At 56.8% G+C, this 23,788-nt stretch overlaps 11 protein-coding genes across 11 annotated transcripts in view; all 11 read right to left on the bottom strand.

Moving 5' to 3' along the window:
• VDBG_02173 (beta-glucosidase A) overlaps positions 1-1,271 on the bottom strand; it is a gene marked incomplete at both ends in the record, with an annotated part of 2,323 nt that extends 1,052 nt beyond the window's left edge. The window contains 2 exons of the mRNA XM_003007939.1: positions 42-701; positions 844-1,271. Coding sequence (XP_003007985.1) covers positions 42-701; positions 844-1,271 — 1,088 coding nt within the window. The remainder of the gene's footprint in view (positions 1-41; positions 702-843) is intronic.
• Positions 1,272-2,135: 864 nt separating this feature from the next.
• On the bottom strand, positions 2,136-3,773 carry VDBG_02172 (conserved hypothetical protein; the record flags this gene model as incomplete). Its single annotated transcript, XM_003007938.1, has 4 exons — positions 2,136-2,521; positions 2,591-3,043; positions 3,117-3,457; positions 3,595-3,773. The coding sequence occupies 4 exons, from the start codon at positions 3,771-3,773 to the stop codon at positions 2,136-2,138; spliced, it is 1,359 nt and encodes a 452-aa protein (XP_003007984.1).
• A 759-nt stretch (positions 3,774-4,532) lies between these two features.
• On the bottom strand, positions 4,533-5,608 carry VDBG_02171 (hypothetical protein; the record flags this gene model as incomplete). Its single annotated transcript, XM_003007937.1, has 1 exon — positions 4,533-5,608. The coding sequence occupies one exon, from the start codon at positions 4,855-4,857 to the stop codon at positions 4,633-4,635; it is 225 nt and encodes a 74-aa protein (XP_003007983.1).
• Positions 5,609-5,739: 131 nt separating this feature from the next.
• On the bottom strand, positions 5,740-7,161 carry VDBG_02170 (casein kinase I; the record flags this gene model as incomplete). Its single annotated transcript, XM_003007936.1, has 3 exons — positions 5,740-5,797; positions 5,865-6,414; positions 6,498-7,161. The coding sequence occupies 3 exons, from the start codon at positions 7,159-7,161 to the stop codon at positions 5,740-5,742; spliced, it is 1,272 nt and encodes a 423-aa protein (XP_003007982.1).
• Positions 7,162-12,305: 5,144 nt separating this feature from the next.
• VDBG_02169 (conserved hypothetical protein) lies at positions 12,306-13,352 on the bottom strand (the record flags this gene model as incomplete). Its single annotated transcript, XM_003007935.1, has 1 exon — positions 12,306-13,352. One exon carries the CDS (start codon positions 13,332-13,334, stop codon positions 12,399-12,401), a length of 936 nt encoding a protein of 311 aa, XP_003007981.1.
• A 760-nt stretch (positions 13,353-14,112) lies between these two features.
• VDBG_02168 (conserved hypothetical protein) lies at positions 14,113-15,234 on the bottom strand (the record flags this gene model as incomplete). Its single annotated transcript, XM_003007934.1, has 2 exons — positions 14,113-14,674; positions 14,745-15,234. The coding sequence occupies 2 exons, from the start codon at positions 15,232-15,234 to the stop codon at positions 14,244-14,246; spliced, it is 921 nt and encodes a 306-aa protein (XP_003007980.1).
• A 289-nt stretch (positions 15,235-15,523) lies between these two features.
• Positions 15,524-16,467, bottom strand: VDBG_02167 (predicted protein; the record flags this gene model as incomplete). Its single annotated transcript, XM_003007933.1, has 2 exons — positions 15,524-16,105; positions 16,171-16,467. 2 exons carry the CDS (start codon positions 16,465-16,467, stop codon positions 15,524-15,526), a joined length of 879 nt encoding a protein of 292 aa, XP_003007979.1.
• Positions 16,468-16,902: 435 nt separating this feature from the next.
• VDBG_02166 (beta-lactamase family protein) lies at positions 16,903-18,036 on the bottom strand (the record flags this gene model as incomplete). Its single annotated transcript, XM_003007932.1, has 2 exons — positions 16,903-17,857; positions 17,936-18,036. The coding sequence occupies 2 exons, from the start codon at positions 18,034-18,036 to the stop codon at positions 16,903-16,905; spliced, it is 1,056 nt and encodes a 351-aa protein (XP_003007978.1).
• Positions 18,037-18,454: 418 nt separating this feature from the next.
• On the bottom strand, positions 18,455-19,000 carry VDBG_02165 (conserved hypothetical protein; the record flags this gene model as incomplete). Its single annotated transcript, XM_003007931.1, has 1 exon — positions 18,455-19,000. The coding sequence occupies one exon, from the start codon at positions 18,998-19,000 to the stop codon at positions 18,455-18,457; it is 546 nt and encodes a 181-aa protein (XP_003007977.1).
• Positions 19,001-19,627: 627 nt separating this feature from the next.
• Positions 19,628-20,149, bottom strand: VDBG_02164 (Rho1 guanine nucleotide exchange factor 3; the record flags this gene model as incomplete). Its single annotated transcript, XM_003007930.1, has 1 exon — positions 19,628-20,149. One exon carries the CDS (start codon positions 20,147-20,149, stop codon positions 19,628-19,630), a length of 522 nt encoding a protein of 173 aa, XP_003007976.1.
• Positions 20,150-20,415: 266 nt separating this feature from the next.
• VDBG_02163 (Rho1 guanine nucleotide exchange factor 3) overlaps positions 20,416-23,788 on the bottom strand; it is a gene marked incomplete at both ends in the record, with an annotated part of 4,559 nt that continues 1,186 nt past the window's right edge. Inside the window, 3 exons of the mRNA XM_003007929.1 lie at positions 20,416-20,619; positions 20,674-21,336; positions 21,384-23,736. Of these exons, the coding sequence (XP_003007975.1) occupies positions 20,416-20,619; positions 20,674-21,336; positions 21,384-23,736 (3,220 nt within the window). The remainder of the gene's footprint in view (positions 20,620-20,673; positions 21,337-21,383; positions 23,737-23,788) is intronic.

Genomic DNA, 23,788 nt, shown 5'->3' with positions numbered 1-23,788 from the left:
TTCCCGAGGAGAGCGGGTTCGCAAAGGGCCCGAGCTGGAACGTGTTGAAGTGCTCGGCGGCGTAGACGTCGGCGGCGCTGTCCGGGTCCCGCGGCACGCCAAAGTTGTTGTTGAGCCGCAGCGACACCAAGCCCGTGCCCTTGATCTGCTCCTTGTAAAAGTGGTACACCTCGGCGTGCGACTTGATCACGTGGTCGATCGACTTGCCGTTGTTCGCGTACAGCAGCGGCTCGTTGTACGTGTACCAGACGGGCACGCGGTCGGCGTAGTGCGTCAGGACAATTTTGGCGTAGTTGACAAACGCCGCCGGGAACGTCTCGTTCTGGTACGCCCCGTTGACGTAGCCAATCTCGGCCGGCTCCGCCGCCGTGCTGAGGTTGCTGCCGAAGAACTGCAGCGGCGTGTCAAAGTGCAGCAGTGTCACCTCGGGCGTCATGCCCTTCTCCAGGATGAAGTTGATCACGTCGTTGTAGTGGTCGATGCCAGCCTGGTTGACGGGCGTGCCGGGGAGCGCGAAGGGGAGGATGCGGGTCCAGGCGATGCTGAAGGCGTACCGCGAGACACCCATGGCCGCAACCCGCTCAATGTCTTGCTTGTAGTAGTAGTAGTTCTCGTTGGTGACATAGCTCTTGGGCCGGTCGTCTCGGACTAGAATATCCATGAGCGACGGGGACTTGCCTTCGTCGGCGTGGCCCCTCGATCTGGCTCGCAGAGCTCGAGACCCCAAAGCGGAAGTGTTTCGGAAAGCGGTAGCAGTCTTGCGGGCCAAAGTAGTCCCTCGGGGGCAGCACGAGCTCGCTGCTGGGCACTGGCGTGGGCGACACGGTCGTCGAGTAGACGGACGTCTCGGTAAAGTTGGGGGGGTTGGCGTGTCGCCACAGAGCAGTCCACGCCGCCTGTCCGTAGGGATCAGACGAGTCGTCATCAGCAGCAGTGGCCGTAGAGTTATCTCGAGGATCCCATTTGCCCCATGTCGTGTAAGAGAGGGACGTGACGAGACTGGTCAGCGACTCGGACGGCTCGGCGTACGTCTCGGTCGTTGTGGCCGGCGGCACTGACGTCGCATACCTCACAGTGTCAGTGAGAGTGTGGCTGAAAGGCGTAAAGGTGTATTCAGGCTCGCGAGTCCTCGTCGCCTTGCACTGTGGTCGTGGTGTTGGGCCCTCGGCGTCGAGGTAGACCTGCTGAGCAGCTCCTAGCGTAGCCAGAACGAGTTGCGCCTTGATCATCATGGTAGCGGAGCACAGAAGGAAAGTCTTCGAGTTGACCATGTGAGGATGTTAAACACGCAGAGACATATCCTCGCCATCGCGTGCTCGCTAGCTCAGCTTTATATAGGCAGATGCCGTCATGGTTCAGCAGAAGGATCCCAAAGGCAATGATGATGCCTTGGGTTCGCGCCCTACGCAAGCGCACATCGGCAAAGCAACATTGCGTTGATGAGCTGGACCCTCTTGTCGAAAAGAAGAATCGGCCCGAGTTTAATGTGGAATCCGGGGCTGCCGTCGCAATGGCATCGTGAGAAAACAGGATGTGTTGCTGGCGATCCCCCGCAGTACTCCAACCGGGGACCACGATCATGACCCAATGGACTGGGGAAGCGCAGAATACTCCGCACGTGGTTTGCGTGTGAGTCGCTGTCCCGGGGTGTTCGGTGCTTGATTCTCCATGGAGAATCTTCACACCAAGGGCGCCAAATGGAAATTCGAGTGTCGATCTGCTGCTAGCCCGCCGACCCAGCGGATGTAAGAGCAACGATCCTGTAGCTTGGAGGGGCACTGGCTTTGAGGGGTGATGTACCGAGCTCTCGTGAATGGCAGACGTAGTGTAACTGGGAGGAGTTCCGGGAGATTGTGTGGAAGAGCCGGACGATCATCCACCTGAACTGGACGACAGGTCAAAGGCATCGTATGATTGACGATGTCGCCGAACTCCACTACGACTCGAACCGTCAGCGATGAGAGGAGCATGGAACCATGAAAATTGCAGGGCACGCTCAAATCAAGTCGCTTATAGAACTCCTCCTCTAACCTCTATACCTGCAGGTATGAGCCCGGAGTAAATTGGAAAAACAAAACGCAAAGCCAGGCCATGCTTTATCATGCCAGAATGCACGCCCCTCCATCGTGCATGGCTCAAGCAGCAGAAGACGTCTGCGAGCGTCCAACCCATAGATACCCCGCGATGCCGAGACCGAGCAGACCGGCGATGGCATATGCCCCGGCCCTCGTCGTCCACAAATACATGGTCGAACCAGCCCACTTCTCACTCCGCCGCGCCGCCGCGCGTGCGGCCCACGTGTCGACGTCGACGTCGACGGGCGGCTTCGCCCTCGGATCGTCCGTGCCCCCAGCCGAAGCGACGGCCGCAGCCAAGGCCTCTCTCATCTGGGTCGGCGACAGCATCGGCACGTCGACACGCAGGAACACGGGCCTGTGGTCCGAGGTGCGCAGCAAGGGGCAGCGCGTCGTAGGCCTCTCACGTCGATGCGCGCCGCCGAGGCGACGCCCTTCGTTTGCCCCTGGCACGTCGAGGTACAAGCACGCGATCCGTCACGACGGCCAGCGGTGCGACGCGAACTCCAGTTGACCCCACCCCTTGTCGTTCTCGCCGTCGAGCACGTGGTACTTGTACGTGGGCGGGGAACGCACCTCGGCCTCGCTCATGCCGTGCAACGTTCTGCCGGCCTCGCGCTCGGCCGTCAGCTGATCCGTCTCGAAGAAGCGCGGGTAGTGGTGCTCGCTCGCGTCGTCGAGGCTCGGGAACGGCGCCTTGGGCGGCGGGCTTTCCGCCGAGATGCGGTAGTTCAGGTCTCCCGCGACAAACAGGTGCGCGCTCGGCCTGAAGACAGACAGGTCCTGTAAGCGCGCCTGCTGCGCCTTGCTCTGCGCGTCGTCTTCTTCGGCGGCCAGCAACCTCGAGCGCTCGTTGTCTGCAGCAGCTTCCTCGCCTGCGGCCGCCGTCAGTGCTGGGGATTCCCGCACCACAGCCTTTGGATCCTCAAACGCGAGTCCCTCCATGATGGACCCCCCAATTTTCGTTCCTCTTGCGTAGGTTCCACTCCATAGCTGCAAGGTGCGTTGCCACAAACGTCACCTCCGTCTCGTCCTCGCCACGTCCAAACGTCGCCCGCAGTGCGACGGCGCCCTTGTTGCCCATATTGTTGGCTCCGAACCCGACCTCAGCCTCCTGGATGTCTCGCAGCGCTGCCGGGTCGCGTGCGAAGAGCATGATGGCCGTCATGCCGACGTTGCGTGCCCGAACGAGGGTATACGGCCGTACAGGACCGGCACTCGCCGTCGGTGCGACGGTCACTGTCTCGTCGCGGCCATTTGTGTTCGCGTCTTGTGCGGCGGCGGCGGCTAGGTTGAGGGCCTCTTCGAAGGCGAGAAGGTAAGGGCTGATGAAGGAGCCGCCGATGAAAGCACTGGCAAGAGGGGAGACTTCTTGCAGGGAGCTATTGGTCGGTAAGATAGGTGGTCAGCCCATGTCTATGTCTTGCCATGTGAACCCCAGCTTTCCAAAAGGGAGTACCCCGTGGAGAACAGAGGCCAAGAGAAGAAGGGAAAACAAGAAGCAAGCTGCGGGACGTACAAAACAACTACCTCTGGCAGAGCTGTCGCATTCTGCTTAAAGGCAGCCTGCAGATGCGAAGCAAAGACGGCGGCATTGATGAGTCGCTTGGCGCAGTTGAAGGTGAGGACGAAGAGGTCAAGCGTCGAGGGTGCCATCTTGATGGCAATGGGTGTGATGGAGGGGTTGGCAATGGCCATGGTCGAAAGTCAAAGCACTGACGTCTAGATTCCGAATCCAAGTCCAGGGTTGGGGTTGCCCAGCATTCCCTTGGCCGGGGTCTAGAACTTGGGGAGGGGGGCTGTTGGTGTGGGTGTGGGTGTGGCCCAATGCTGGGTTAGGTGTTGCGTGCTGGTTGGGTTGGTAGCACAGCCTTGGGGTTGGTGGTGTGCCGCCTTGCCGGCAATTATCCGATGTACTCACACAGGTACTCCAGGCACCGTAGGTACCTCTCTTTTCAAGGCAAGGTAAGGTAGGTAAGTAAGTACTGAATGAGGTGATGGCCCAAAGTAACCTCTGTCGAGATGATGATTCGATGGTTCGCCAAGCAGAGAGCGGCTCCCTGTTATTTATGTCTTGTCTGTCCGCCCTCCTCTCATCCACCATCATCGGCGCCATCATGGCAGTGCCCTCTGTCCAGGCTTCCGTCCCATCCCATGCAGGCCCCAACAACCCCCGCCAAGTCTAACCCCCCTTTGGCAGCTGACCTTGCCCAGCTGCGTGTACAGCCTCCTGACAGGCATCACGAATGCTCTCCCACGCCAGCCCCTCTGCCATTAGCTCTCAATAGTAGGTGTATACCCTCGTCCAAGCTGCACGCCTTGTCTCACATGTGCCGGCCTTGCTGTTGCTGCGCCCGAAGTGGCCTCAAATCTGTCCCAATACTTGGACCAACACATTCAGCTCCCTCCACCTCATCATCGTAGTGCCGTCCAAAAGAAACATGTGCATAATACTCATAGTGGGAAACAATTCGATTTTGAGGAAAACTATCTCGTGTGTACGTACGGCCTTCGACCGCACCCCTTCGTCCGCATGACAGGAGCGAAAAGCATCGGATTAACACCACCTCCATACTGACGTTGACCAGGTTGCGGAGATGACATCGTCGGCAGGCCAGAACATGGTGTTGGTGCTCGTTGCGTTGGCCAGGACGCAGGCGTTGAGGGCCGTTTGGTTTCGCACATTTGACCCTGCAGCCTTGGCGCAGTCACATTCCAACCACCCGGCGCCGTAGACACTCGAGTTTAACAGGCCACCAACACACACAGGGAGACGGGCCATGTGATATAGCCGCCTATGCCCAGTTGCCGCCGCATCCCTGACGTCCTCTGCTGGGTGGGGGAGAAGTTCATTTGCCAACTGGGGATCCATGAATGCTGATAATTGTTCACGCAATCGAGGCCAAATGCTTTCCCCCTCCCAAATTGGACGTCATTATTCCGTAACAGTCGCTGTGGCCTGGCCTTCCCCCGTCGAACGTGGTGTTGCTTCCCCAGAACCCACCTGCAACGCGACAAATGCCATGCTTGGGACCACGATAGGAAAAGGCCAATCATCAATCGCATACCCATTAGAAAAGAAATAGACAATGCAAGGAAAGAGTAGTTGGGACAGCTCCAACAACGCACCGACCACGCCGTCGGATCCAGATAGAGGTTGTCGGATTTCGGACTAGACGTTTGCGAGTGACACAGGACGACAACCGAGTTCGTCGCGCGGGGCCCTGTGCAGTCTGCGTTGATGTGAGCTGATCTCAACAACGATGCCCCGACGGATCGAGACACCGGACATGCCGTTCAGAACCATCCCATGTAGTGACCAATTCGTCATCAATGCGGATGTAGTCCACAATAGAAGAGGAATCGTCTGAACCTGGGGGTCCCGAGCCATAGTACCAAAATATCAATACCGCACTGTCGGAGAACCATGTTGAAAGCGTGAAAACAAGGAGACGTGACCGTTGCAAGTGGGCGAGGCGAGGAGATCGAAAGACAAAGCGTGCTCTCGAGACCGCATGATGGATAGATGATGTTTCCAACCAGCGGAGCAACGCTCGCCTCTGCTGCCACGAATAAGACAGTCCATAGACTCAGTCTGGTCGTACTCCAGAAAGAGGGGAAGGGGGGGGGATTTGAGTTAAGAAGTGCTGACAACTGCTGCTGATCATCTCGCGCGATGGGCGCCATACCCGGCACCAGCACCCTTGGAGGCTGACCTCAACCTAGTAGGCCAAACCGTTAGAAAACTGAATCATCCATCGTGTACATTTCTTGGGCGGTTGCACTCACGTTCTGTCGCTTCCGCCAATTGCAGGGCTGGTGTCAAGCGTGTGCGCACGGGCACCAGCATCTTGTTCAATCATTTTGCGGCGCGAGCTGGAAATGGCGTTAGGCTTCACTCCGGCACCTTGAGGGAGGTTCGGCTGACCAGCAGTTCCGGCCGTGGCACGAGTAGCCCGGGCCTTGTCGTCCTCTTCCTGATTTCCTGCAGCCTGGGCAATAGCCTGGGCGTTCTTCTGGTACTTGTAGACAGTCCAGTCGAAGACGTAATCGTACTGGAATCCCTCGCGGACGAAAAGATCACGGAAGATCTTGCGAAGGTAGCTGTAGTCGGGCTTATCATCGAATCGAAGGGAGCGAGTATAGTTCAGGTAGATTGCAAACTCGTTCGGGAAGCCGCGGCAGAGGACCTCTGTAGGGGTAGTCATCTTCTTCTCCATGATACGGTCGTACTTCTGCTTCTTAGTGGCAGCCTTGAGACCCTGCCAAGGCAGGGAGCCACGGCAGAAGTAGAGCATCACGTAGCCGAGCGACTCCATATCGTCACGTCGAGATTGCTCTACGAGACACAACAAGTCAGTGAGCAAGTCACGAGGGGCATGATGCGAGGGCATGTTGGGGGCAGGGGTTCCAAAGACTGACCGACACCAAGATGTGTGTTAATAGAGGCATAACGGGCAGTGCCTGTCAGGTTCTTGTTCTCTCTGTAAGGAATGTGGAAGTGAGTCTTAGGGTCGCGATACTTCTTGGCCAGACCGAAATCGATCACATTGACCTGGTTACCACGCTTGCCGATGCCCATAAGGAAGTTGTCGGGCTTGATATCACGGTGGATAAACGACTTGGCATGGATGTATTCGATGCGGGAGATGAGCTGGTCGGCGAGGAGGAGGACCGTCTTCAGGGAGAACTTGCGGTTGCAGAAGTTGAAGAGATCCTCGAGGGAGGGGCCAAGCAGGTCGAGAACCATGGCATTATAGTCGCACTCGGTACCGAACCAGCGGACGAAGGGAATGCCGACACCGCCAGCCAGGGACTTGTAGACGCGGGCCTCATATTCGAGCTGAGGGTGCTTGGCCTTGACGCTCTCGAGCTTGATGGCGATCTCCTCGCCAGAAATAATATTGGTGCCCAGGTAAATGTCGCCAAAGGAACCGGAACCAATCTTACGACCGATACGGTACTTGTTTTCCGACTCGCAGATCCTGTCGTGGTATAGGGTTAGCAAGGTCGGGGAACGACTCGATCGATGATATCGTTTGGGAGGGAAGGGCAATTCCACCTGGGGGGCAAGGGGCCGTACCATTGGTCGTCATGCTGCCGGGGGGATGTGGTGCTTCCGTTCCGCGAGGAAGGAGTCCGAGTTTGGGAGGTGTGTTGGTGGGTGTATTCGACAGCACAGCTTGGTTGCTGCTCAATGGACAGATTAGCTTTTGCTTAGGCAAGGCTTGATGTTTTGTGGGAATCTTGGGTGGGCGAATGTCGGGAAGCAAAATGAACGGTCTAAAAGGGAGGGTGAGAATCGAGCTGGTTGCGGCTTCGTCCAAGCAGGAGGGGCGCGTCTCGACAGTTGGTCGTCGAGGACCCTCCAAGCTGTCTCGGCCCAGTCCAAAGTTGTCGGGTGTGTGGGTTGTGGGCCACGGCCTCGCGTGATTAACAGACCAACGCGGGCAGATTGGTGATCTGGAAGAAGAGGGGCGAGGCGAAGGGTTCTGTGGGCGTGAAAGAAGTCAACTTACCTGCTGTTGGTTGATTTTTATCGCGTGCAGGTATCGTGAGACGCGAATTTCACGGTTCGTCAGGACGAAACCGAAGGTATGCCGACCGAAGGTGGGCGGTTGGACGGGCTAGTGAAGGTCAGCCCTTGTTGAGAGGAGAAACGACGAGTGGGTTGCAAGTCGAAAATATGGAACACCAAATAATCCAGAAGGGATTTCTGGAGTCAGAAGGGGGGCAATCGTACCTTGGGGGCCTGAGGGGATCGTGGCGTGGAGGTTGTGATGTGCAGGAAGGAGAAACGGGGAGGAAAGAGGCGAGGACAGGCGATTCGGAATGGAGGCGAGGGTGGGACGCAGAGTTGGTGGTGAGGTCGGCTCAGTGGACTCACTGCCTGGGCTGGGCTGGGCTGGACTGGCTACCTAAGGAAGGTACCTACGGGCTGCTGGTGGCCGCTGGATGGAGGACGAGGAGAGAGGATGGGACAGGGTGAAGAGCCTGTACCTAAACTGGGGCCTTGCTTTAGACGACTTGTACTGTGAACAAGTCACTGCCCACCGCTGGCCGCCTTGCTTGCTTTGCTTGGCTCACTGGCTCACTGGCTGGCTGGCTGGTGTCCGGCCACCTCTGCCAGCCTGTCTTCCGCGGCGCTCATCGATTACCCCCTTCCGCGCTCCTCACTCCTTGCTCCCCACTGGAACAGTTTTAGGGGGGAGGCGGTTTTCGGCTTGGGTCCCAAGATGTCTTGGCCTTGGCGCCCTGGCCACCGTGCAGCAGCCCAATGTGGAGTCCAGTAGGGATCGCTCAAGGGGTACGTACTATTTAGGACACACCGAACCAGGCGCTTCCTGCGTTTGCTGGGTTCTGTCTCGACTCGTGCCGCGGACGGAAAGGAATTGGACCGGGACAGGTGCTTTGGCCACACCGCCTATGCGAACCCAGGCTTGCAGGATCGTGCTGGAATCATTACAATGCCCAATGCCAATTGCAATGCAGGGAAAGAGGCCGCTTTGCTTTTCAATTTACGCTCTGTCAGACGATGTCGCAGACGCCTAGGCGAGGAAATAAGCCCTCCCGGCTTGGCTCTCAGCATCAATGGAGAACCCAGATTCCACGATACGTACATATTAAGAGCTGTTAGATGCTCGAGGGGCTATTTCGGAAACCATCAAAACCCCTAGTTGGCGCAAGGCACTGGGATCACCGTGACGACTCAGAATCCACCGAGACCCAGGCGAAGAGGGGCCTTTGCAGCCGCCAGGCGGCGAGGCTCTTCAGAAGGTCAGGACTTTCTAGGCACGCCCGAAACTTGGTCGGAGAGAGGGACCGCTTAACACCTACTAAACCGAGACTTGTCATGCCCTCCCTGCTTTGCCTGCCGGCGGGCATGTGCCAATGAACCAACTAGATCGCGATCGTCATGTTGATCTCGGTCTCGTCGTCGTCGTCGTTGTCGTTGTCGTTAGATGGAGGAGTTTTTCCCATGGTGCTGGTCATAACAATCGCCTTTGTTTAATGCTGACAGCGGTGTGTCTATCTTGCGGTTAAGGCAGTCGCGTGCGCACCTGACCAAACAGCCGGGACATCCTTCCCCGTCTGTCTGTAGCTCCTCTCTCCCCTCATCACCGCTTCAGGGCCAAAGGGAGAAGAGCGAGGCAGGTGGTTCCGCGGCCCACCCACTGTTGGGGCAAGTGGCATGAGACTGTGCACCCTGCTTCGAAACACAACACAATCAATGACCCAAGCTCCTCCCTTCTCATGATTCAAGACTTCAGCCCAGTCTGCCCTTCGGTACAACACGAAGCTCGGCAGCTTGCATCCCATCATTTCCCGCTTCTGCGATGCTTTCCTGCCTCATCCCTCGCGGAAAAGAGCAGATGCAACCGAGCTCCCTCCGAGCTCCGTCCCTTCACCCTACACCGCTGATAATAAGCTAGCTACCCGCCTTAGGTCGTCACCTACCCAGCTAGCCCCAAGGCAAAAGGTCAGGCAGGTCAAGGCAAACCTGGCCGCCTGAAAAGCGAGTGGCTGATATGCCGCACGAACCGAGCCTGCATCGGTCACGAGGCCTCCGCCCATGTCTACCAATGGTCCATCCATCGCATCGTCACTTCACTTTCACCGTTGCGACAGACCAGATCGGCCCCTCTTGACAATCGTCCAGCAGTCAGTCTGCATCTTCAACCTCTCGATGAAGGCAGCCCCTCCATCAATACCAGACCTGGGAGATTGAGAGCAACCCCAGACAAGGCCCCACGCCTGGCTGGAGACTATGATCGATGGAACAGGGGCCGACTGTACGCAATCTGCGGCCCCGATCAATATCTCCGGCCGTTGCGACGTCACTCATCACAATGTCTCTCACAATACGACGGGTATCCTGAACCTTTGATGAGGTCTGGTGCACAAACATGTCCCAAATAGGCAGTGACGGACGAGGCGATGATCAGCATGTCGCCGGTTCCAGCCCATTATCGACCTACACGCTCGCTGGCTCGGGAGGCAGCGCCAAACTCAGCAGCCATCAACAGGCAGGCCAAGCGAGCGAGTTGGGCTCACGTTCAACATCCAGCCTTCCATCTTACGAGCCAGTGACGCAATAGTTATCGATAAAGGTCGAAACGCAACCCTGACTGCCAATGGCTCGTTACATGTCGGTGTGGGCTGATCGGACATCCCAAAGGGATACCACCAGACAAGCTCAGCCGACCAACAGTTGACACTGGCCTGGGCGGATACAAGGCGATACACGCCGTACTTCCAAGGGGTTGCGCCCGACGACCGAACCTTCCTCGCTCCACCCTGCCCTTTGCCCAACTTCCAGCACAAACTTAGCTGCAGGCGAGGGAATTACATTCACCAAGACCACGCTTACATCTGACTTGACGTGGGCAGACCCTTCCCACTAATGCTACGAGGGGCAAACTCCTGCGCCCTTTACTAACTCGTGTCGATTCGTTGGCTGACCGCTGATCGTTGATACCCCGCGCCTCTTCATCATGGTCCGAAAATAGCCAGCGAGCCGCGGCAACTTACCCATCGAATCACCGCTCTCGGTAAAGCGCCTTCGCTCGCCCTTTGATTGACACGGACGAATCGGCGCCAGAGCATCATCATGCTCTTAATTTCGCTGACCAGAACAACGCTGACTTGAACCACATGTATACCTCCGCTCTCGTTGCCTGCATATTGAACATATTCTCGACGATGCCAGGTCTGACTAACATGCATGATGAGCTTCTGCAAACATGATTGCGATTCACGTGCATCACCTCTTTGGAGTGGGAGCATAGCCTGCCAGGGGTCCCCCCGGAAGCCAAGGCAATCCTAGTCTACAATGGAACGCCTTTAGAAGGTGGGCAGGAGCTTCTAGGCCCTGTAAGTCAGATTCGGTTCGTCAACCCCTACTAATCACAGATCCCGGAAGAACGTCAAGGGTCCCGTTGCCTGACTACGGCCATGAACGACAATCTGCCTTCCGTTGCGATCCGTAACGATTGGTATCGGACCTCATGTCCGTGTCCATCGCCACTTACGGCTGTCATCTTGAAACACCATGGATAAGACTCTTACCGGCAAGTCTAAAAACCGACACCAAGCCTTTCCTCGAAGAATGATTCAGATTACAGTTGTACAATTTCATTTGAAGGGCTCTGGTACAAAGCACGCAATCGGCCGTTTCGTCAATTGCAAATTGACATAAGTGACGGAGCTTTATCCTCATCGTTCCATCCAACATGTCATGCAGCCAACCTTCTTGACTCGTGCTGTCGTATCATGGACGCCTGCAGCAGATAAATTTTGATCGGGCTTTCCGGGTGTCGTAAACCTTCGCCACGTACAGGTGGAGGTCCCGACCCAACAGCCGGCAAAGTTTCGGATATGCCAGGTCGACGTCCGGCCACCACACCCTCCGTGTAGCGGAGGTGCTCAACCCGGACACTGAAACTCGACTATTTACAAGAAGCTACCTACTACTACAGTAATGGCTGTCAAGAAATTCCAACTTGAAGCCCAATCATGGTGGTTCGAACATTCGTGACAACATAAGACGTAAAGCACGCTTCACACAAGCCATCCACTAAATTCTTAATGTCAGTCACAAGCCTGCGTAGGTCATGTTGGGAGGAAGACTGATGAAGGGTATTAGTCAACCACCCTGGATTTAAACCCATATTGCTGATGATCTTGTCAACTTGACGGAGTTCGCAATTTACGATCGCTTCTATTCGGTGCCGAAGAACAAGCCTCCTTTCCACGGTGTGCATTTGTCTTGGATGCCCACGCAGCCGCTTAGCGTTCTCGACATCTGGAGATCCTCATTCAGCTACTTTGACGATATCTATCAACTGTCACTTGCCTTCACATCTGGGTTCCGACGGTCCGCATCAATATGCATGGCCCTCAACGGAGCAGCAGATGCATTGTCGTAGTCGCACTTTCCTCGGCTCAGTCGCTGAAGACGCCATTCATGGTCTATGGACTCGGCACCACACCAATGATTTTCCATATGAGACCAAGGCTCTGTATCGGGACAATCTCAGTGCCTGCTTCGTCCTAGAATTGACGGGCGGATCTATGCGCGCCGTCTGGCTTCCTCTTGAGTCAGCAGGGCAGGACGGCTGGGACAAGTTACGAGGCGAAGCCTTTGCCATGCAGTCAGTGTCTTTCATTCTGACCCAACCAGCTCAATTTCACCCTAAGTGAACGCGGCGATATCAACCCTCTTTTGGCTACCGTGTGACAGAACAGTTTACCTTCCCCTTTCGCTTACAATATTTGCTAGTCCAGGACTCGGTCCTAACACTAGACAGCCTCACACCGCTACTAATCGTGTCCTCTCAGAGCTGACCTGGCGCCACTTATGGACTTGAGGAACGCGGCAGCGTTCTCTGGCCGTTCGAAGAAGTCATCATAAGCCCAGGGACTAAGACGCTGCCAAATGTCTTGCTCAGCTTTGAGCTCTTCAGGATACTTCTCGATAGTCACGTTGCCTTCGATGGCCTCGAAGAACTTCCGATACACGGGACGATCTGCAAACCACATCTTAGTGTACTCCCAGTATTCAGGGTACCAGCCTGCGAATTCCCAGTCGATGATGCCCGTGATCCGCCCATTGTGGTATTGAATGTTGCTCGGGTTGAGATCAGCATGAGTGAATCTGACGCGGTACGTGCCTGACCTTCCATGTATTGCCTTGACCACTGGATCGTACATCCATGTATCAAGAGGCCCACCAAGGCGCAGATACGAATGAAAGTCGTCCACACTATGGAAAGGCCCAAAGCGAAGATGGCCGACCCGATGGTCCAGTAAAGATTCTCGATTCACTGATCCGACGAAGCCCTTCCCAGGTGGTTCGAGGTTTCGCAGTTGGTGAAGATAGCCAGAGAGCTCATCGCCAAACGCGTGGACTTGTTCTGGGCTCAAGTTCGTGTAGTCGGTACCACTGCCTGGAAGTGCTTCCATGACAATATGGACGGCACTATTAGGCCGCTCATACACCTCGTACAGCCTGGGTAAAGGCACCGACGTATGGTTGCGGACAAACTCCATTGCTTCTACCTCGTTCCGCGTGGTGTTCAGCTTGATGACCTTCTTAAACGGCAGGCGGATGATGTTCCCTGATCCACCTCGATTTCTGCCAGGGTAGAGGTACTGGCTGGCCCAGATGCGTATTCGAATGGATAAGGGTAGCGCGTCCGATTGCATCGCCACGCGCCGGGGAGCGATGGGGGTTCTTGACGAGGATGAGTTTGCCATTTTCAAGTCGGTGGCTCCAACAGACTTCAATTCACCGAGTGCCCTCGCTTTGTTTTGGAACTTATTCGGTTATATGCCTTGATTATGAGGCAAAACAAAGGCCCGCCCATAGCACCCCACTTACGAGGCGTTCACGTCTGGTCGGGCGGATAATGATTGGAAAACTTCCGGCTGGCAGAGGTTACCGTGAGATCGAAGCTCTTCTGGATCGGGTTCTGACACCAGCCGAAGGCAGTGATGAGGATTGTATTACGTGGACGATGAATGTAATTCATCTACTCCAGGGCGAAGGCTCACCGTCCAGGGGAGGGGATATTCGTGTGAAAGAGTTCATGGATCATGCTTACTCTCGCAATAAAGGTTGGTATATCGAGGATCTGTGGAAGTACCGCGACCACAGGGATGGCCACGTGAGAAGGAAGTTTGCTCGAGTAATTCCGATTGCTAGCTCTATGGCTGTCGTGACAGATAAATGAAAGCATAGTAGCTTGCATATTTCTTACTTCTTAGATCATCCGCGAATGGCCTTTGAGAAGACAGAACAGTCCTCGCCTTTCAAATTCGGAGCACAGTAAGCTGTGGCAGCGTTGGCGCTACACCACGGTGAATCCTGCCAGCCAGCTTATCTAAGAGACGACATTCGTTGTCTGCAATCCAAAAGTACATGCATTTCAAGAGCAAGGCCAATGGGGTCAGAAGAGGACTTTGCGGCTTGAGAAGCAAGCCGAAGTCTGGGCGCCCTCGATCGGCTTCTGTGTGGCTGGCCCTGTTGTAAAATATCAAATCCACATGGGGACAAACCAGATGGGCCATCCGGATTCATGAACAGTCTTCCAACTCTACGAAACTGCTTGGCTAACGCTCTGTCTTTCCACCTGACAACGTTCTATAAGACCAGGAATGTTTCTGTCAAACTTCCAAGAAATCAAAGATCTTTTTCACGGCCATCTCGTCACCCTCCACCGTCCCGCTCAGTTCCCGGGTTGCCCAACCATCTGTCCATCCGCCACCAAAGTCAATGATCCAAGCATCGTCGGTGTCGCGATGGATCAGTACGTTTGATGCCTTGCCATCGCCCCACACGGCTCCGATCTGATGCAACACGTGGACAGTCTCTTGGACCTGCAAAGCCCACTTCTTGCGACGATCCTTTGCGATATCAGAAGCCGCCTCGATATTTCGCAGTATCGTTAGCTCCCAGGTAGCCGAGACTGGGATAAACTCCTCCACAAATCCAACGGCTCCCTTTCGGTCGGCTACTTCAATGAGTCCGAGGAGTTTTGGGACGCGGATAGTGGTCGCATAGAGAGACAGTGATCTTCCAGAGGCATTCGAGCTCCCTTTACGCGGCTTCCGGGCCTTTATTATCTCCCGCCTTGAAGCATATCTCTTTCCCGTCAATCGCCACACGTGCAATGTAGCCGTTGTAGAGAATGTTCTTGAGGACGCGAATGTCCTTGGTGGAGAATCTCGGCAGAGTGAAGTCATGATCAACGTTGAGTTGGAATGGGCGGCCTAATGGGTCAAGAGAGGCGCTATCATGCGTGTCATTGCTGTCACTGCGAATTAGGTCTGCCTTGCCGTCCAAGGCTCTAAAGCAAAAGGAGAATTCGTCTGGAAAGAAGAGAGTATGGAGATCGGTCGAGACAGTGGCGCCGGGCGCAGGCGGCGGGGCGATTTGGTCAAAAGTTGGCCTTCCCGCCTCAACGACGGCGTCTAGAATCTCGTCGGAAAGCGTGTCCGCTTCGTCGTCATCCTCCGCATCGCAAGCGATATTGTATCTCTCGATAAATGAATTCTCGATCGGAGGGAGAGTAGTGCCCGGAGGAGACTGGTCGAGGTGCAAAGGCGCGCGCTCACTATATCCGCTTGATATTTCCTCGAGGTGATGAGTGCTCATCAGTTCGCCGGCTTTTGGATGACCGAAAAGGTGCGAAGCTGGCTCACGGTGAGCAGATGTCGGGGAATCGAGAGGCGGGTTTGTGGGTTGAAGTGATCTGTGGAAAATGGGCGGGGCCGGGTGTTCGTTGCCACGCGGTGAGTGCTTCAAGTTGCTACTTATAAAAGGTTTGGGCGCCCAGTACTGACGCTCTCAAACCCAATGAAATAGTATAGTAACCAACTATCCATCTTGTGCGTTCTTGTACGTTCGGACAGGCCTTGAGTCGGAATCCCTCTGCCGGCAGAACTTAGTGGCTTTTCTCGTTTTTCTTCTCCCTGACAACCACCGGCACCAGCCCGACAGCCGGAAACTCAACCTCGGGCTCCCTAGCCAAGACCAAAGCCCCCGCCTCCGCCGGCGCCACCACGGGCCGCGCCGGTAGCTTGGGCCTCCCAACGACACCCTCATCGATAGCCCCGGCGTGAGGGTAACGGCCCTCAGGCCCGTAGAGCTTTCCCTCGAGATAGCGATGGGAGGCGGTCTGGGGGATGGTGTTCCAGTTTCTTTGGGGTGTAGCGCGGTTCGAGGTGTTGGCTTGACGGCCGAGTTCAGGGGGGCCTGGGGTACCGTCGACCGTCTTGTCGAGGCGGCGCTTAGCCTTTTTGCTGCCGAAGAGCTTGAGGGCTGGGGCCTTGGCCTGTGGGTAGTTTGCTGGGGGGCAGTCGACGGGGGTGCGGGGCCAGTCTTCCGGGGCAATGGAGGAGGAGGAGTAGGAGGAGCCGGCATGGGTGGTGTTGGAGATGAGTCTGGGGGTGTGGGAGTCGCGGCTCGGGAGGGCGGCAGCGGGATCGAGTAGGGCTCTCTGCCGAGAGAGGATGTTGACGAGCGGCTGTGTGCTGTGGCCGAAAGGTGAGTGGATGATGCTCTTGGGTTGAGGTAGTGTGCAGTAGTGACTAGAGCGGTTGTCGAAGGGTCGTCGGGGAGCTCGCGGAGGGTTGGGTTCTCCTGCACGGGACTCGCCGGCATTTCAACGGCGATGCAGGGAGGCACTTCGAGCTCTGCTATGTGGTGTTGGTGCTGTTGGCGCCGTGGGCGAGGGGGTAGAGGTGGTGCTTGCTCATATTGGGGGTGTGGTCGATGAGACTTGGGGTGGTGACGATGTTGGTATGGGGGGTGATGTTGCTGACGATAAGAAGGGTGGTGCTCTTGATACTGAGAGTACCGGTAGTGACCAGCAGAAATCTGAGCCATCGTGGTCATGACTGGTTGCCAGGATCAAGACGATGGCTCGATCACTTGGTGATGTTCGGTTTTGGTCGGCTTCTTCGACGGCTTTTTCGACAGCTTTTTCACCCAAGGTTGCATGTCAAATGAATAACTAGAAACAAGGAAAGTCCAAGGCCGAATTTAAAGAAGACGAAAGACTGCTTTCTTCTACTGACAAACGGGATGGAAGGGGGGCCAGGGTTGGTGATCCTCCGCCATCTACTCCCAAGCCCACGGCACTGTCAAACTATCCGAGATGCTTCTGATTGGCGAGCTCGCACTCAAAAACAAGACCCGACAGGGTTCACCATGGAAAAAGAGGGGACGAAGAAAGCTTGACCAGCCTTGCCGAGAATACCTTGACAGGGGCCCTCTGAAAATAGCATCATCGTCCTGGATTCTAACTGCCGATCGCTTGCTCTATAACTCGACGGGGACTTGTCTCTCGTCGGGGGCCGTCTCCAACTCCGGCCCCAACGTTTCCAACGTCTCAATGGCCTCGTTTGCAAGTTGCGCAGGGCCAGTCTTCGTCCGTGCAAGCTCCAGCGCAAACGCCCTCGGACGAATGGCCACAGCCTCTCGACCGCCGTCGTCTCCGACGATGAGGTCAAAGTGGTCAACGGCGAGGTAGTTATAGGTCGCTCGATCCGCCAGTAGCCAAGAGAGACACGTCCCATCCCGCCATGCCAGCTCCTCATCAAGCGTTTCGGCCTCGTCGTCCGTAAAGGGCGGCACGGCTGCCCTCCAGGCCTCTGTCGTGCCGCCGTTCATTTCGACAAGCGCGGGGAACAGCCGCAGAGTCTGGCCCTCACGCGGCGGCGTCTCTGTGTCGTTGATGCCCCGAACACTGTACCGGTGCAAGTTTGCCAGGACGTTGAACCCGCGCATCACCCATTCGGTCAGCAGCAGCCCTTCGCCTTGGCCCTCTTCGTCGACGGACAGCACAATGCGCGATCCCGTCGCCTCGTCCTCGTAGATGCCCGCGTACCTCCGCCTTGCCTCATCCCGCGCCGCCGCCTCGAGCGCCGGCACCAGCCCTTCGAAAACCCGTGACAGCAGAATCGAGGCGGGCAGCATCTCGGGCCCCGCCGTCATGATGGTGACAGCCAGTCCGAGGTCTGGCACGAGCGCCAGCGCAGAAGCGTAGTCTGCGATGTCCCCGCCCTTGGTGTACGCGTCGACAATGCGGCCCGACGGCAACAGCTTGTCGAGGCGCAGGATCTCCCACGGCGCGCCGACCGACGTCCCCCAACCCGACGTAAACGACGTCGGCTTGAGCCAGCGGCGCGTCTGCCCCGGCGACAGGAAGCCGTGGCGCAGGATGGCGCGCGCAAAGGCGAGGAGGTCGTGCGTTGTCGTGAACATGCCGCCGGCCCTGGCTTGCGGTCAGTCATCTTGGGCCCGCCTCATCACGCCCATGCTCGACAGGTAGGAAAGGAAACAGAAAACCTACGCGTCAAAGACGCCAATGTCGTCGTTCCACTCGGTGTTGTTCACGGGCACGAAAATGGTCGAGTTGTCGTCCAGCGTGCCCCCGACTGTCGTGCCGCGCATGCCCGCCGGCTCGAGGATCAGCTCGCGTATGACCTCGTCGTACGGCTTGCCCGCCGCCGCCTCCACGACGAGGCCTACGAGCGAGATGCCGGCATTCGAGTAGGCTGGCGCGTGATTCGGCGCATAAATGGGCGGCCGTTTGCTCTTGTACGCCGCCAGCAGATCTGCCACCGTTCTCAGCATCACGAGGAGACACCACGATTGTCCGCGTCAGAGATCACCCACCATCTTTGCTGCACGGCTCTGTCCCACGAAAGCCCGAACACGTTGGTCTGTCAGCCGCCTTGACCGGTGGCAGGCCCAGCGCCCCCCAGTCCCCGGGGAAGATGACCATGTCGAGGAACACTGCGCCGTCAGTCTCGGCCCTACAAGCTGTGAATCTGTCGGACAGGCGCAGGCACCGGCACTGGCCCCAGTCCTAGGCGGAGGGATCGAACTCACTGTCCACGCCGATTCCCGACATGTGCGTCGCCAAAGACCCAACCGTAACCTCTTCCCACGGAACGCCTCCCTCGCTGCCCTGCTTCAGCTCATCAATCCATCGCCCAACCTTGTCATCCAGATGCAGGTCGCCCCTCGCCGCCAGCATCTCCGCCCCAAGCACCGCAAAGACCTTGCTCACGCTGCCGACCCGGTACACCGTCTCGCCGTTGACGTCCCTCGCGCCGGGAGGCGAATAGTGCAGCTCCAGCATCGGTCCTCTCTCTCCATCGTCATCATCGTTACGATGGTCAATGACCGTCTCTACACCCACCGAGAGGGCCGTGTTGTTCCAGCCCGCCGCACGCGAGAGGAGGTCGCGGGAGAGGGCCTCAAGGGCGGCGACCACGCGGGGATGAGAGCGCGGGGCGCGCGCCGGCGGGAACACGGGGCCCAGGGGCGGGCAGTTCCGAGGACGAGATGCCTCGACCGGCCGTGCGGCCAGGGTCGAGAGGACGACGGCCGTCAAGTGCAGGATATGCATGGCGTCAGGATAACGATGAATCGTGAATCTTGGTGCTGCCGATTTGAAAGGGTCTCTGCGGACTATCAGCAACAACTGGATCAGTCTGAACAAGCTACGAATGATATCTCTGTAATGTATCACAGACGCAATGACGATCTTGTAAAGAAGGAGGTTGGGAAACCCAGCTCTGTCCGCGGATTCACTTTGCATGCCGCTTACATCCACTCGCTCTTCCAATCAAGCTTCCTTGAGGAGGAATCCTTCGCTCCTATACTCGTATTCCCTGTCCCCAAAACCATCAGTACCCCCAATCCGGACACCAGATCTGCACGGAAAACAACGCCAAGAAGAACACGCGACGTAGATTCATCAGCTCTCTACCCCAGGTATCTCGACTTGTGTAAAGAGCCTGAACGCCGTGCATATGATAAACCTTGACTTCCTGCCCTTCCCTCTTGCATCTTCACGACGACTAGGTAATTACAAACACGGCAAGAAACGCATTCAAGCACAGAGCCTCAGTGTGTCATCGAAACATGGTCCCCTCCTCCCCCGCTCCCGCCTCGTCCGTGGTATAACAAGTCGTTCACCGTCGTAATCATCATCCCTCTACTGAATGCCCTTAGCCCTTCTTCTGACGCCTGCCTACTTCTCCGTGTGTCCGTCATTCAGCAGCATCTCAAGCACAATCTGCGTGCCCGCAATCTCCGGGTGGCTCATCGAAATCTTGACCGTCGACTTGCTCTCTTCGCCGAGCTGCTGTTGGCCTCCTGGCGCCTGGCTCTGACCCGGTAGCCAGCTAGTTGAGCTCACTGATGTGCCTCCGGTTGGCCCGCGTACGCCGTAGTCGAGACACTTGACATCCCGTCCCGCGATGATTTGCCGCAGACGCCCATTCTCCGCGTTGCGCACCTCGACGTAGTCCTCATTGAACAGCAGCAGGTACTGCCCGTACATGGTCGCCCCGCGCGCCTTCTTCTGCTTTCCAGAATACTCCATAATGAGCGTTCGGCTGACGTCGCCGTGCTTATCGACGTACACTGCGCAATCTTCGTACGCGAGCAGAAACTCCTGGTCGTTGAGGCGGAACATGCCCAGTGGCCGCTGGTCTCGAATACGCGTCGCAATGTTGGCAATTGCTGGCTCCCTGAGGTCTGGGATCGACATGGGCTGCTTCTTGTCCAGCGTAAGAAGCTCAAAACCCTTAGCCGTCGAGATGGCAATATACGACTGGAACAGGTTGAGCGAGTAGCACTCCGTCGGTAGGTAGAACTCGTCATAGTCGCGGAACGCTTCCGTCGCGCCGCCTCCTGGTCGCCGGCCTCCGAATAACCGCGACTTCTTTTCCGATGACTTGTGAAACACAGGTTCCAGCACCTTGAATGTGTTGTGCATACCCTCCTTGCGCTTGTAGAACACCAGCATCCGCTCCTTCATCCGTGCGCTGGCGAAGAATGCCACGTCCTTGCCCAGCCGCTGCGGCGCCGCCGGGGGTTATCGTGCACAGGCGCTGGGAAGTTTGACACGGGTGCCACAACATCCAGCGGGTACGAGATGAGCGACCGGTCTGCGATGATCAGGCAGACCGAGAACTCCTCCAACACCGTAATCTGGGTCACCCGGTTGACCTGAACAGTCTGTCACTCGTTAGCGCAACTCAGTACGACCGTTATCATGTCAGGCGAACTCACCCTTGTCCAGCCTCGGGGATCCGTCGTATCGGATATGTACACGCCGTAATCTGTTCCGATTGCAATGATTGATTTACCGTAGGCTGTGAAGCCGGTGGCGCAGTTGACCTGCGCTCGGCACACCGGAGCCGCGCGGCCAGGCCCGTATACCTGCTCGAGCTCACGAATCGCCCGATCCAACGGCGTGCCCCGTACCGGCACGCCGGCAGTCTTGCCATTGGCCGACACTGAGTCATATGCGAACGAGCTGTCCGCCAGCACTCGTAATCGGAAAGGTTCCGCGTTTTGCGAGAACAGCGCCTTGGCATGCCGTGTCTTGGCCTCAATGATCTTCTGCACCCAGTCCGCCCGCTTGTCCGGCGTCGTGGCAAAGAGGGTGTAGGTTTCGTGACCAAGATGCTTGATCTTGAACGGATACAAGATCTTGTCTTTCGAGTCGTTCGACATGGTGGGTGTTAACCTGCTCACGCTTACAGAACCAATCGACGAGCTTGTGGCTGCGTGTTCTAGGGTTGGGCGGTCACCGCCGTTACTCGTGATCTTACCAAGCCGGTTGTCCGGGGTCGACCCGCCCGTCCCTCGCGCCAAAGGTGCGATACCCTTTTGCTTCGATATCGGGTCATCATTCATGCTGTCGAGGAAGAGCAGCGGCATCGGTATGGGCTGATTCAGTTAGTCCAGGTTCTGCGCGACGCACTAGATTGACTCACCTCCTTTGACACGTCAAACTTCTTACCCCCTCTACCGTCACGAGAACTGACCGGCTTGGCCAGAATCAAGTAGTGGTCGAACAGGAGCGCATGCGTGTCCACCCATCGCACACCCTTGTGTCCCATTCTTGTCAGTTCGCCCTGCAAGATGAGCTCACGGCCGAGGTGGTCGAGGTTCAAGACGGAATGGAAACCTGGGCGCAATACCAGCATTGCGTTCAGCTCCATCATCTCAACCTTCTTCTGCATCTCTGCCACCTTCTGGTCACATTCGAGCGTGACATTGTGGATTTCCGAAATGGCTTTCGCTAGGTTTGCCTTCTCCTCGCTGTCGACAAGCATGTTCTTTTCAACGGTTTGTAGCAAGAACGTGTAACGTTGCAACCGCGTGATGGGTGTCTTGAGGAAATGAGTCCAGTCTAGCCTGGTTGAGCGTTTGTGGCCGCGCACTTCGTCCAGAAACTTGGCAAAGATGATGTTGCGATCCTTTTCCCTGCGCACAAGGTATGAAGCATGCGGATACTGAGAGGCGTAGTCGATGTAGACGTCGCGAGCTTTGCGGATCCACTCGCGGAACAGGTCGCTGAAGCCCACGATCCAAGGGCCCTGCTCTTGCTGCCGGTATTTGAGCTGCGCCAGCAGGTTCTCCTTGTTGGCGTCGAGCACAGCGTCAACCTTACCAAAGACCACAGCAACGAACTTATCGACGCGATTGGGCGCAATGATGGGGCTCGGCGCGTGCTGGATCTGATCCCTGTAGAGAACCCGCAAGACCTCTAGTTGGTTCATGTAGGTTTCCTCGCTGGTGACAATCTCGTGCAGTACGTTTTGTCGCTCAACCTCCTTCTTCGGCTTACCCTCGACCATTTCTTTGGTGACCTTGAAGAATTCGGCCCACCCCTCAACCTTCGTTTCATCCAGCATGAGGTCGTCGAGATTCGCCTTCTTCAGCGTCCTCATGCAGTGATAGGAGTAACAGCGACCGGGCGCCTCGTTCTCGTGAAGCTTTGAGGCGTAACAGCCAGACCCAGTCAGTTGCCATAACACGCCAGAAACGGTACCTGGCCCAAATTTGACCCATTCTTCCTCGGGGATCAGGATTTGCGCCTCCAGCAGCAATTCCACGACTGTTGTTGACAGCACCTCGGCGTCGGCCACGTTAATGGTCGGCACCTTGACAGTGAACAGGGCGACAAGAGCTTCTTCAACCGTTTTCTGCTTGAGATCAGGCTCCCCATCAGCCATCTCGCGAATCCATGCAGCGATGCCGCTGAGGGCCCAAGGCTCGGTGCATATTCCGAAATCTGTAGCAGTGAGCTTCCCGGGCACGAACTTTCTCCGCCTTCCACTTGGCAGCGTGATCATGTCAAATGTCATGGATGACGGCGTCCCTGACTCGTAGCCCTCTTGGGGATTGCCGTGGTTCGCCGTCAAGTACTGCTGCTGCTGCTGCTGCGTCATCTGCTTGACCAACTTGCGCCGCTCCTCGGCCGCATCAGTGCGCGAGCGCGCGGGAGCATGAACCTGAGGTGTGTTGCTATGGCTCGATAAGGAGATGGACCGTTCCGGATAGGGAGATGCCGAGCCTGAAGCTCCATAGTAAGCCTCGGGCCCTTCTGGCGGGTACATGTGGCGTGAATCGACGCTGAGTGAATGCCCATGAGAATGTCGGTGGCTGACCGATCCTTGGGGGGAGAGCATAGAACCGCTGTCGCTACTTGGGGCCGGAGGAAGAGCTGGCAGCGGTCGATTCGTGAGACCAGGATGATAGAAAATGTCAGGATATTCCTCTTTGTTGGGCGAGTCGTTGGTGCTCTGTCTAGAATGCAGGGATACACGCTCATCGCCTTCGTCAAAGCTTAGTCGGTGAGCGGTGGGCGGCTGCAAGCCGCCAGTGTCACCATAATCCACGACAGCGTCTTTGAAAGCCGGTGCGCCCTCGTAGGCATCATAAGAGGGCTGAGGATAGGTCGTCGGGTCTGGCAGCGGCCTCTGGGTATTTTCATCCTGGTCTGCAGGCGGAGAAGCAACGCTGTTTCCATACGCAAGATTACCGGCATATCCACCGCTGAACAAGCCAAGATCCATTCCACCATAGTCGGTATCACTGCTTTGTTCTTCCGCAGGCGGTGGGAGGGTGTTCATCGTGCTGACAGCACTGACAGGAACTGGCTCGGTGTACGGGTACGGACCGGGCCCTCCTGCTGCGGTGCTGAATCTGCGGTCGTCCATCTCCGCTTGCTGCATGGCTAATACACCGGCAGTGCCTTCAGGGTCGTCGTCATCGTCGTCGTAGTCGAACGTAGATGAGGCGTTATCCCTCGGGTTCGTGGATGCGTTTGACGAAAAACGACTGACATTGGACGAGTCGGTGGGATTAAGCGTTGTCGAGCTTGTGGTGTAGC

Source organism: Verticillium alfalfae, genomic scaffold (genome assembly GCF_000150825.1).
Source record: "Verticillium alfalfae VaMs.102 supercont1.2 genomic scaffold, whole genome shotgun sequence".
In the NCBI taxonomy this organism is placed as follows: domain Eukaryota; kingdom Fungi; phylum Ascomycota; class Sordariomycetes; order Glomerellales; family Plectosphaerellaceae; genus Verticillium; species Verticillium alfalfae.
This window is presented reverse-complemented; position numbering and strand designations above follow the sequence as displayed.